A 12,600-nucleotide genomic window follows, 5' to 3' on the forward strand; every position below is an offset into this window, starting at 1 on the left:
ATTGAATCTGATCTGATTGGGTAAAACTAGTCTCTTACTACACGATAAGAAACTATAAAAGTGAATCAAAAACTTCTAATTATGATATCATATATATATTCACCTTTTAACAAATCCGAAGTTTGGAAAGTAATTATTTTTGGTGGGGGAAAAATACGAATAAGTGTGAGAAAAAGTTAGAAAAGGGAGTTGAATGTACCAAACACACAGTACCAAAAAAGGAAACGCCAATTGCATGAGTTTAGGAGGGTTAGGTAGATAATGTATAGAAGTTGGCAGATTCAATTATTTGCACATGTCCCAACACCACCGCAAAAATACCTAATCAATCCTACCCAAATCCCATACAACCCTCCAAAATGCATCAATTTTTATTATTTTCGTAACTTTATTATTGTAAACAACCCTTGTACGTTACGCACCCACCCTTGTACATTGTTCTTGATAGCTTACACTTTTTGCCAAATTAAATCAATGAATATTAGGCTGGTTTTTCTTTAAGTAAATCTTACTTAACTTCAAATGAACTAAAGGAGAAAAAAAAAAAGAACAGGAAAAGGATAAAGAAAAGTCGAGGTGGAGAAATAGAAAAACTTATAAATAAAATAAATCAACAAGCATGTGATGAGATCCGAAACTTAATTATTTTTTATTGATCCAAGTCCAACACAATGGAATTTAAGTTCGTATGTTGTGGAGGGCTCCATTATTTATAGGGTATTTATTATTAATTAATCAAACCGAAAGTCAAATTGTCTCTGGGGTTTTTTAAACATAAATAATGGTAAACACAATATATATATATATATATATATATATATATATATATATATATATGTTGAGGTAAATAAATCCAGGGAAACAAATGTTATAACTTGTATCCCATGCAGTGAAAGTTGTACCACTGAGTCACCGACTTCACTTGGACTTTTTGCGGACTTCATAGACGTAACTGAGAATAACCACCGCAGCAGTAACGATAACACCGACAGCGCTTTGGGCCAATACGACGCCGTCCTTAACTTTTTTGGCGGAAGTTGGTGCGAAGCCTAATTCCGAGAGTTTCTTGTGTGAAATTGCATAATCATTAAAGAATGCATCTTCGTCCTGAACAAACAATTATTACTAACGTTCAATAATTTAGGATAACATGGGGGAACGTAAAATTATAGTAAGGTTCGGTTTTTAATTATATAATAACGGAAAGGACGCGTAAATGTACCAGATTAGAAATAATAGTGTAGTAGTGTACAGCTATTGGTTTGAGATAGAATCTAATCTAAGGCATGTTCCATTGTTAGTTTTATATGAGTAACATTGTACCACAATCTGTGATCTGTGTGAGGTTGTTGGCGCAGGTTGTTTATTTATTTGAATATGAATATGTTTTAAGAATGAGAAGAGACGAGAAGGGGTCCCAACTGTCAAAACCAATAATCTAAGGTAGTCCAGCTTAAAACCAATCACACAACTGTCTTTTTAGTGACTTTAATGTTTGTTTGTTTATATGTTCCCATTTTAGTTGTTATGGGTAGGTTCCTACCACGTGAGGAGGGGGGACTGCTTATATCATATGTACAAGTACAATATTGATGCCTTAAGTAATAATAGCCGTCCAAATTATAGTCAAACCATTAAAAAAAAATTGATATATATTTTCAAAAGTTACATATTTGACATTATTAATATACAGGGCGTAATGGAAAGTAGTGATCTTTTAGGTCCAATTAGTCGATTTGTAATATAAAAGAAAGAAACAGATGAATAGCAATTACATATCAACTTCCAACAGTTTCTCTCTAAGCAAATTTCGTATCTACCTTACTAGTACTTTTCAGTAAATGCATCAAGGACAAATAGTAATGGCTCACATAAAGGATAATAAATAAATAAAAAAGATGATATATAATTGAAATGTCTTAGTTACTTGTGTTATTCTCTACCCGGTGGATAAAAGATTAAAGTTTACTTGGGATGACATTTGGTTATTATATAATATAATAATAATTTCACAATTTACCTTTGCATAGAGCTCAACATAAGGGCGGAATGCGGGGTCATCCAGCAATGCGATGTCTGTAGGAAGTTTCAAAAGCCCCTCTGATTCGCCTTTCAGAAGCTCCCTGGTCCCGCAGAATCAGGGAAATTAAGGACATGTTAAAAAAAAGTAATTATATTATTACAGATACAGAAAGGGAATGAAGTATTACACAAAATATGAGTTATCAAATTTCAGTGGATCCCTGGTCCAAGGGCCATCAAAGCCTGATCTATCTGCATGTGCTTTCCCCTGTAGCAAGAAAGAAGCAAAATGATGAAGATGTTTATGTGTGTAACGAGTAATGAGTGGGCAGTTACCAGAGTGTGTCCTCCTGAGAGGGCCACAATATCCTTGTCGGATAAACCCATACGATAAAATATGTCCCTCAAGTGTGGTGCACCTACAAACAACTTCAGTTAATTAAACCAATATAACTGTTTCATTACTGTGAAACATGAGGGACCACCTTACAGATGATGAAAAACATGCGTGTTTGTAAATTTCAGTAATAAGGTATTTACTTCTACTATTATCATAGCATGTTTATGTATCTAATCCTTCCTTACTACGCTCCCTACTGAAATTGTACCAAAGACATTTCATCTAAGTTGTATTGATTTGTAACACTTCCCTTCCAACGTTGTCCTCACTCCTCCAAGTGTCCAACCTACCATTTAGCTCATTCCTAGTTTCTACCACCCATACAATGCCATGATGCCATTGGCAAAAAGCATACACCATGGCATCATAGTTGTCAAACTTGTACAAGTCATGAGTCGGGTCATTTCAAACACAAAAAATGCTGACTCGGTAGTATGACTCGATATGGAGTGTGACTTGGTACAAAAATCAAGAGTCGATGACTCGTAGAGAGTACGAGTCGAGCCAACTCATGGCTCGGTTGAGCCATAAGTCATGATTGAAAACCGACCGCTAATACGAAAAAACAAACAAACAGGTCGTGAGTTAACGTTCTCTCATCCAACTTTATTTTTGATGGACGGAATATCAATAATTTTTTAGACATCTCACCTGATAAAAGATCTTCAATTTTGAAAACCCAAAGAAATTTGTAAGAAATGTATATGAGAAAGAGAGAGCTAAGAGAGAGTTTTTGGAGAAAGAGAGACAGAGTCGACAGCTTCTAGAAAACGATGCCTAATTTTTGAAACCCTAAACACATTTTTCTTTATAGTTTATACATCAACTTTTGCAACAAACTTGTCATCTATCTTATTAGCCATTGCTCCATTTTCTTTAACACTCCGGCGTACAAAGTAATTTGAACACATTTTTATGGTCCTAACTAGCAAACTGTTGGAGAAAGCCATTGAAGACAAAAGGGATTACCATGGGAATATTGTGCAGAAATGTAAAACCTTTTTATTAATCACAAATCAATAAATTCTGGTGCATTGAATACATATTTATACACACTACAAAATATCCTTTGTACTCCTTTAAGACACCAATTCAAAAGCACCGATTCAAAACACCCAGTCAAGGCATCAATTCCAATTTAGTAACTGCCATAACTACTACTAAATAATGTACTTGATGTGCATCGACCAAATTGCCCCTGTCTAGCTTATATCCTTCAACACAAACTGGTAATATTTTAGTAAATGTGTTAATATTCAATAAATTGTAACATTCATTTTCCTGGACGAATCGAATTAGGGTTCCAAGGAGTCAAAAGGTTGGGTTTTGGAGAGAAAGAAGCCTCGCGACGTGAGATGGGTTGCATGAAGACTTTTATCCGGGACTGATCTCACAACATGAGACATGGAGCTCACGACGTGAGAGCTGATGCAGCCCAAGCCCATGATCATTTTAGCTTTTCCTTCGTATTTAAGCATCTCTAACCTTATTCTAGGGTTTCTCATCACCCTCAAACCCTCTTTCACCTCAGAAAAACCCTAGTCCCCATCCTTGCTTGATCTTTGGTGGTTTTAGAGCTTTTCTTGGTGTGGAAGAAGAAGAAAAGAAGAAGAGAGTGGTCTTATGTTGAAGCTTGCAAGGAATCATCATCACCTTACATTGTTTCTAGACCATTGTAAGTGATAAAGTTTCTATCTTTATGGTTATATGAGGCTAGATCTAAGTATTGTCCCACTTTTCTCCTTGTTTGAGCATGATGAATGAATGGAAACCATAAAGTTGGCAACTTTATGGTTTATGAGAGCCTTATGAGTGTTTTAGAGTTCAGATCTAGAGAAAGATTGAGTTTTGAAATCTTGCATGAAAATTAGATGCCTTTTTCTTCAACTTTTGACCTAAATAAAATCTAGACATGTATTGGACATATATATCTTAAAAGCATCGACTTTCTAGTGGATTAAGAAGTTATAAAGCCTTATGGAAAGTTGAAGTGCAAGGCTTAATGGATTAAGGACTTAAAAGATGGGCTTTTTGCTTCAAACTATTCTCACAATGTGAGACATGGAGCTCACGACATGAGGGTTGTGGACCCCGTTTCTAGTTAGCTTCTTGAAGTGCTTCAAACTATTCTCACGATGTGAGACATGGAGCTCACGACATGAGGGTTGTAGGACCCCGTTTCTAGTTAGCTTCTTGAAGCTCACAACATGAGAGGAGGTTCTCACAACGTGAGGTCAACTCAACTTCGTTAACCTTTCATGACTGAGTTGGCCACGGTGAGTCAGAATGAGTTGGAATCGGACCGAGTGAGCTCTAACGACGTGACCAAGGACTGGTCACGACGTGAGGATGGACAAGTTGACTTTGGGCTGTTGATTTTGACCTTAACTATTGACTTTTGACTTGGTTTGACTTTTGATCAAAATTCCACTTTTAAAAGGTAGACTTAGGGTTTACCTTGTGTGGATGGATAGGAGGCATCGAGCACCCGTTTTTTGGCAAGAGAGCAGTTAGCTGAGGTCGGTTTTTGTGATTCAGGTGAGTCTCCTTACTGTACTATGGATCGAAGGCACCAATACCGGCCCATTGGCTTCTGTTATATAGGAAGACCAGGGGATGGCCCTTGGCATTTGTATGAAAGACCCGGAGGTGGCTCCTGGTAAATTGTATGCAAGACCATGGATCGGACCCTGGCAGATAGGTAGATAGTTATATTTATGCTAGTTGTCTTTGTGATACTTACATGGAAGACCAAGAGGTGGCTCTTGGCATTTGTTTGTAAGACCTAGAGTTTTGGCCCCCGACCTGGCAAGGAAATACCTTGATACGGCCCGTGACATAATGGCAAGACAATGGTCGATACATAGCAAACTCTATTGTATGTATGATATGTGGTATTTTGAGGAACTCACTAACCTTTGTGCTTACGGCTCTTGGATGAGATTTAGAACCGGAAAATCGGACCGGAACCATTAGAACCGGAACTGGTTCCGGTTCCGGGTTTAAAAATTGGTTTTATCCGGGTTCCGGGTAATCCGGGTTTGGGTCCATCGAGTCCGGGTAAACCGAAACCGGTGTTAGGAACCGGAACCACTTTTAGGGTCGGAACAGGTTTTTGTGAAATGTTTAAAAGATGTATATCTCATTCGTTTCAACTACGATTGACATGCGGTTTTTTCCAACATGTAGTTTAGAGTTTGTACATGATTTTAGACTATAAATTTGACATTTTTAATTTTATATTCATTGACTTATAGCCCCCCAAAATCGAGATATTAAAACTGGAAGTTTTTAGTTTTTCAGTTTTTTTGTATTCGGTGAAAGTTTTAAAAGATGCATATCTAATTCGCTTGAAGCCGGATTGACATGTGGTTTTTTTCAACTTGTAACTTACAGTTTTTACATGAGTTTAGACTATAATTTTGTCATTTTTGGTTTAATATTCAATGATTTACGGTCCTCCGAAGTTGGAATATCAAAACTGAAAATTTTCAACTTTTTAGATATTTGTTTTTGTACTTTGTAGTCTGTGAAAATATTAATACATACATATCTCATTTGTTTAAAGTTGGATTGACATGCGGTTTTTTCCAGAGTGTATTTTAGAGTTTCTACATGATTTTAGACTATAATTTTGGTTTCATATTCAATGAGTTACAGTCCCCCAAAGTCGGAATATCAATATGAAAATTTTCAAAGTTCAACCCACTAAGTAGTAAGTAATTACCAAAAAATTCCGGTTTTTCCGGGTTTTTCGGTTCTAAACCCACTTTATCCGGTTCCAATATACCCACTTTGATGTTTCCGGATTTTCCAGTTCTAAACCCACTTCACTCGGTACCGTATCCGGAACCGATTCCTATATACCGGTCCGGTTTCCGGTTCTAAAAAATCCCGTTAACCGGTTCCGGGTTTTCCGGATCCGGGTCCATCCGGTCCGAGTTTGGACCCACTTTCATCCCTAGTTTCAAGTACTTCCAGTATAAAACGAAAGGGTTCGGCGTGATTGCACTGCATCCACCCATTTTTCGACACTATGATTTTGGGATCTTACTCTGATAACTATTTTTTTTACTTTGATGTACTTTTGAATGATTCAATAGTTAAATGGTGTTTATGGTTGAATTAAAAATGAAATTTTTACCTCATGATTTTTGGGATGTTACATAAATATTATGTCTTTATGTTGTATTATATGTTTATATATAATATTTTTTTTTTAATATCATGACTCTTGCCAGTCAAGTCAAGAGTAGAAAATATGGGATCTTGGTAATCTTTAAAATAGTTTTAAAGAGATTCATTACACACCGTACTCCCTCTTCCCAAAGAGACAACCATACACTAATAAGGATTTGGTATGGACTTAAGATTTTGTCCCTCTCCATCTTCCTTAATGCCCTCTACTTCCCCTTTTTTTTTGGGAAAGAGGCTAAAGCCCCGGCAAAATTACTACTTCCCCATTTTTTATCTTTGTGCAAGAACACTCATTGTAAGTCTATTGACTTCCACATTCCTATAATCCTATCCCTCACCAACAAAGTTGCCTCAGTAAATAAAGAATGAAAGTAGTTATTCCTCATTTTCTCTTAAGATGCTCATATAATACTCGACTGATATCATCGTTAATAAACCTTAGATTTCCAATCTACTTTTTGCCTTCTTACTGGATTGTGTTAGTTTGTAGATTCAATTCTCCCTTTCTTTCGTATCCAATCTTATATACATATTTTCATGTACAATAGACTTCACTTTAGTTACCACCTTCTTCGCCCTACCTCTAACACCGATCTCACTACTAATTATCCTTAAAGTGAGTTTGCTTAACCTTAACCCAGTTGGCATCCCAAGTTTTCCTTTTGGCAAATTTTCTAATGGTGCGAGCGCCACAATTCCATAAATGCTCCAGTAAGAGCAATTTTTGCTTCTAAAACAACCATATCCCTAAAAGCCTCAGCCTCGATTGTCACACCTTTATGTTTTTCAAAAGAATCCTTGATGTAGCTTCCTTGGCTTCCCTCTTGTATTCTCCTTCTCATATATAAATCTACGATCAACATTCGATGATGTGATGTTCATGGCTCTCCTATTAATACCTTGCAATCACTACGTCGTTTACATAACATGATGTAGTCAATTTGGATGTTATACCTGTAACTCTAAAAGGTAATCCAATACACATTCCTCTTTTTGAAGGAGCTTAAGACCACAAAATAATATGCAATAGCAAACTTAAATACGATAAGACTATTTGTTCCTAATACCAAAACACCCATATCCGTTATGGTACCAATCAATCTCTTTTCCTATATGACTACTGAAGTCATCAATTCTCCAAAGTGCTTCTAACCATATTATTGAAGTCCCCCTCTAAGACCATCCAGCGATTCCCAAAAAACTCCTTTTTTATTCTTCCATCTAGACATAAACGTGTCGCAATATGTCAGGTTCAAACATTAAACGGGTTGAAAGAGCTTGACCCTAACATAACCCTTTTAACTTTTGTGGTGTCGTGGCAACCTTTTACTTAAACGAGTTGAAATTTCTTAGCCAAACCTGTTTATTTCGTGTCGAGTTTACTTCGGGCTAATATGTTTAGGTCTTAGACCTTGTAAACGTGCCAAGTTGTGACAAGTTAAAACACCAGGCAGGAAGAGCTTGCCCTCACCTTCCCCATTTAGTTTTTATATTGTCTCGATGTTAATTTGTTTATATAAACGGGTTGAAATCTCTTACCCAAACTCGTTTATTTTATGTCGGTTTAGCAGGTCATGTCAGTTTTTACTAGCTCTACTTCTATGCCATTATAAGGAGCATAAACACACACAACGTTCACTACCTCCTCCTCTACTATTACCTTCATCACCATGATCCTATCACAACATCTTTTAACTTCTACTATGTTGTCTTTGAGCTTCGATGGCAAAAAAACACCCAAATCAGGAGACTGTTATTCTCGGATTTTGAGGCGTGTTATGGATGGCATAAGGATTAAGGAAATAAATGATTGATGAAGAACCATTTGGTGGTGCTGAAGATAAAGGGAAAAAAATCCAGCAGGTGAAGGGATTCATAACCAAATCAGGAGACTGTAAAAAGCAAGAAATAAGCCATATCTATGACAATGAGGAGATCAAAACAACTATGAATGTGTATAGATCACATCTATTGGGAAAAAAAAGTTAGATTTAAAGGGATTAACAATCTCAGAGGATTTCACTTCTTGAGAAATTATGAAAAATAAATTTGTGATTTGCTTGTTGAAAAGCATTACAACAAGATGTTATCTAAGTTTGTTGATTTTTAAAAACTTCAGAATTGTTAGGTTTGTAACAAGAATATCTAGTAATAAAACTGAATAATTTATAGGTTAGTCAGCAAACATCTTTTAACTGCCAAAAAGCTATTGAGAAGAAAATGCACTTCTTATGTAAAGATAATGATTAATGTAAAAAAGTATGATCAAAAACCTTTTGTAGCATTTGGGAGTCTTCCTTCCTTAGGAGAGATCTTAGAGTCCTAAAAGAAAAGAGAAAATATGTTATGAAAGGTAAGATTGCTGCAGGGAATAAATTCCCATTATATTCTTATACTTGCTTTTGTAAAGGAGTAAGATTTCAAACAGATTCTGAGAATGAACAGATGAAATATATGACTAGGTCCAAAGAAAAAAAAAAAAAAAAAAAAAAACTTGAAAAAGACCAACATGTGATAAAATTAACATACCTTTCTACCAGGAACAAAGTCAACAGTAGGGCCACCAGTAACCTCCACAGCAACAACACCTGCAAGCTACAAACAGAAAGCCTAAACATGTCAGTAATTGGTTATATTTTACATGCCACATATGACATAAAATGTGTGCTTATGTGTATGTTAGAACTAAAATCAAACTCATTGGGAAATCTACTGCAAATTATTTGAGCACATGTATGCACTGCAAGCATATGAATAATTTAGCAAATTGTTTGGTGGTATCAAATACATAACATGATTCATAAAAATGAACTTTAGTATCACTGAAATCACCTGATACAGATCTGCATATGTAATCCTTGGATGTTTGGACTTTATTTCTTCTGCAGTAAGAAAGAAGATACTCATTATAGTAACAAATAGAAGTACTTTAATTCAAGTTATCACTAATAAAAGTCTCTCTACTTCAGATTGGTCAAACACTGCAGGTTAGCAAAAATTTAAGCTAAAACAGCAATCAATTTGTCACCCTAGTTCACAACGAAACAAGATCACACCAGATGATGATTAACACGAAATTGAAAAGTATAACTTTGCATCAAAAGAAGATCATTTGGGGGTAATTAACATCAAAGTGAAATATTCCAACTCAAAAGTACAAATTTCAATATTGAGAAAGTGATTGCCTGGCAACAGCTTAGCATTTACACTCAACGTAAATATCAAACTTATTAACTCATGAAGTTATAGAACTAGTCTTCTTGAAACACAAAATCCTTATTAACAAATTTCTCCTACTTTCAATTGATAAAAGGAGTGTTTCAATTAGTAAAAATAGCATGGCTAAAATACTGTTCATATCAAATAAAAACCATTCGAGTAATCAATATATATAACTCATTCTAAAATACAACTTCAATATGTATCAATTTCAACTAGAAGATAGAAGATTTACCGCAAAAATCAATAGCTATCTTTAGTCCGTTATTAGAGCCATGACTAAATTCCTCCTCATTCCTGATCGAACCATTAGGACCTCCGGTCTTGGTGTTCACATCGTATGTCCCAGCATCATGCCACCTACATCATCATCATGAATCTCGATATAATCATCAATAACTAGCATCGATATTTAAAAGAAAGAAGAGTCGTATTCATACGCTAATCGAAGCATAATTGGTGCGCAATTCTTGTTGGAGATAAAAGCGCGAAGCTCTCGACGAGCTTTATCAATCTGTTTGAGGTATTCGGTGTCTACCACAGGCATCGCCATTGATGAATTGCACACAGTCAAGATGAAAGTGTGTGTGTTCGTGAACTAGGGAAGAGCAGGCCACTGGTGTAGAGATATAGAATTAGATAATAGATAGGCTAAAATTAGGAGCCAAAGAGAAACTGGGTTCCTGTGTGGTCGACCTCACGGCAATCGAAAATCAAGGTCTGGCAACGTCTTTTGACCAAGAGCTTATCGTTTGACTGAGAGAGGATAGTATCCATCATCGACGGTCTATGTTATTTCCCGTTGACTAGAAAACTTCGACCTCATCTACAAAATAATTATATTTTTTTAAATATTCCAAAATTTGTGTTTGTAACTGTATTTTGTATTTTAGGTTGGTTTCTTTTGGTTTTGAATTTATATTTTTTGTTTATGGTCTTCAAAAAGAAAGGTATTGTCATAGGAGTAATTCCACATCTATTTGATCAACAATAGTTGCTAACTCCGCGATGATCGATGGGATATATCCATCATTAATCATTATAGGGTGGGTGTCATCTCATCACCATATTCAACCACTAAATTTATGGGATACTCACCACTATATTCTTCTTATTTTTTTATTGGATGGGATATATCCATCATTAACCATTATAGAGAGACACGGAGAAAGTTTATTGGATGTTGTTCGTTCTCCCACCACATTTGACCACGAATTTTTCCACCACTAAGGATATGGGGTGGTGTTCACATTTTTTGTTTGTGGCCACATGGACCACGAACATATGCGTTATGAGTATACCACTTTGTCTTATTGATCAACTACTATGTATCCTATGACTATATGGTATGCCATCGACGAACCATTCCGTGGTTTAGCTGGCCACAGACAACGGCCATGCACACCAGCTCGACCGTTCGTGGTGCAACGTTGTCATGGTGGGGACTAGGGAGGATGAGATGCAACGACCAATAGGAGTTTGGTTCATATTTGACCGGTCATGTAGCCGTTGAACGGCTTATTTATAAAAACCACACTGTACAACTCCTACAACAATTCCAACCACAAGTGTTACCACCACAACAATCACAACCATCAATTTCACAGACCCCTTCGTTCGCCAGAATTTGTTTCGAAAGTGCAACATTCACCACCACCACCTTAACCAAAAAAGAATAAAGGAAAAAAAAACGGCGCGACACATTACTACCCAAGAAAGGGTGTCATAGACAAAAGACGAAGAAGAAAATCTAGTGGAGGCATGTGTTTCGGCTTCCCAAAACCTAATTGAATGAGATAATCAAACTTTCAATTGTTTTTGGAAAGAAGATCAAAGCGTGTTTTATACGTTAACGGGAAATGAAAGTCTAAATCTCGATCAAATTAGCTCAAAATGTCGTGATGTTCGACTAAAATACACCGAATTTTGAGGAATTTACAACAACTTCCAAAATAGACGCAAAAGCAGGTCAAACAATTTTGATGTCTTTAAGGCGGCTATGGATCAATTTAAAAAAACAACACTAACCCTTAAAGTTTTTCCATATGTAAAACTGTGGTTAAAATTGAAAGACGCTCCAAAATGGAAAGAGCAAACGAAAGGAACTTCACAAACCTCTTCCGGTTCAAAGCGTTCAGGAAACCCAAATGCAACTTCACAACAATCGGCATGGGACACACATCGACATCAACAGTCATCTACTCGATATTGAAGACGAGCAACCTTTTCGTCGGCTCATTAGAAGAAATTTATAACATAAAAAAAATAAAAAAATAAAAAATAAATAAAAAAATAAAAAAATAAAAAAACGAGTTCGCCGGCTTCGGGTTGTAGTGTTACCGTCATTTTGGAGAGAAATTTGATCGATGTGTCCACATTCAACAAACTATGGTGGTGATGTTGAGTCGGGTGGAATAAAAAATGATAGAAACGCAAAAGACGCTTCAAACAAAAACCGATTGGGGATTTTGAAGATGAAAGCAAACTATCTCAAAGGCAAAGATTTGAAGATTTTTCTCACGATGAAAGAATACGTTCAATCCCGATATAGGAATAGAGGATAGTTTTTTTTGGTTATATTTGGTATTTTTAGATGTTCTATTTTTATTATTATTGTTATTATTATTTTCTTTTAGTTAATGTAATATGGTATTTTAACTTAATGAAAAACTAGTATTAAAAAAATTATATGTTTTTAATGTATTTTTTAATTAAATCTAATTAAAAAAAAATGATGTGGAGTGATATCTTTCGTGGCAGGA

General features: G+C 35.8%; 1 protein-coding gene across 1 annotated transcript; it reads right to left on the bottom strand.

Annotated features, from left to right (window-relative positions):
- Positions 1-706: 706 nt before the first annotated feature.
- On the bottom strand, positions 707-10,520 carry APX3 (ascorbate peroxidase 3). Its single transcript, XM_078984492.1, has 9 exons — positions 10,279-10,520; positions 10,074-10,198; positions 9,452-9,501; positions 9,149-9,214; positions 8,893-8,941; positions 2,359-2,441; positions 2,211-2,290; positions 2,021-2,123; positions 707-1,107 (listed from the first exon to the last, which is right to left on the bottom strand). Exons 1-9 carry the CDS (start codon positions 10,389-10,391, stop codon positions 919-921), a joined length of 858 nt encoding a protein of 285 aa, XP_078840618.1. The 5' UTR covers positions 10,392-10,520; the 3' UTR covers positions 707-918.
- Between the last annotated feature and the right edge of the window lie 2,080 nt (positions 10,521-12,600).

The sequence above is a fragment of the Lactuca saligna genome, chromosome 3 (genome assembly GCF_052625555.1).
Source record: "Lactuca saligna cultivar CGN05327 chromosome 3, ASM5262555v1, whole genome shotgun sequence".
Classification (NCBI taxonomy): Eukaryota; Viridiplantae; Streptophyta; class Magnoliopsida; order Asterales; family Asteraceae; genus Lactuca; species Lactuca saligna.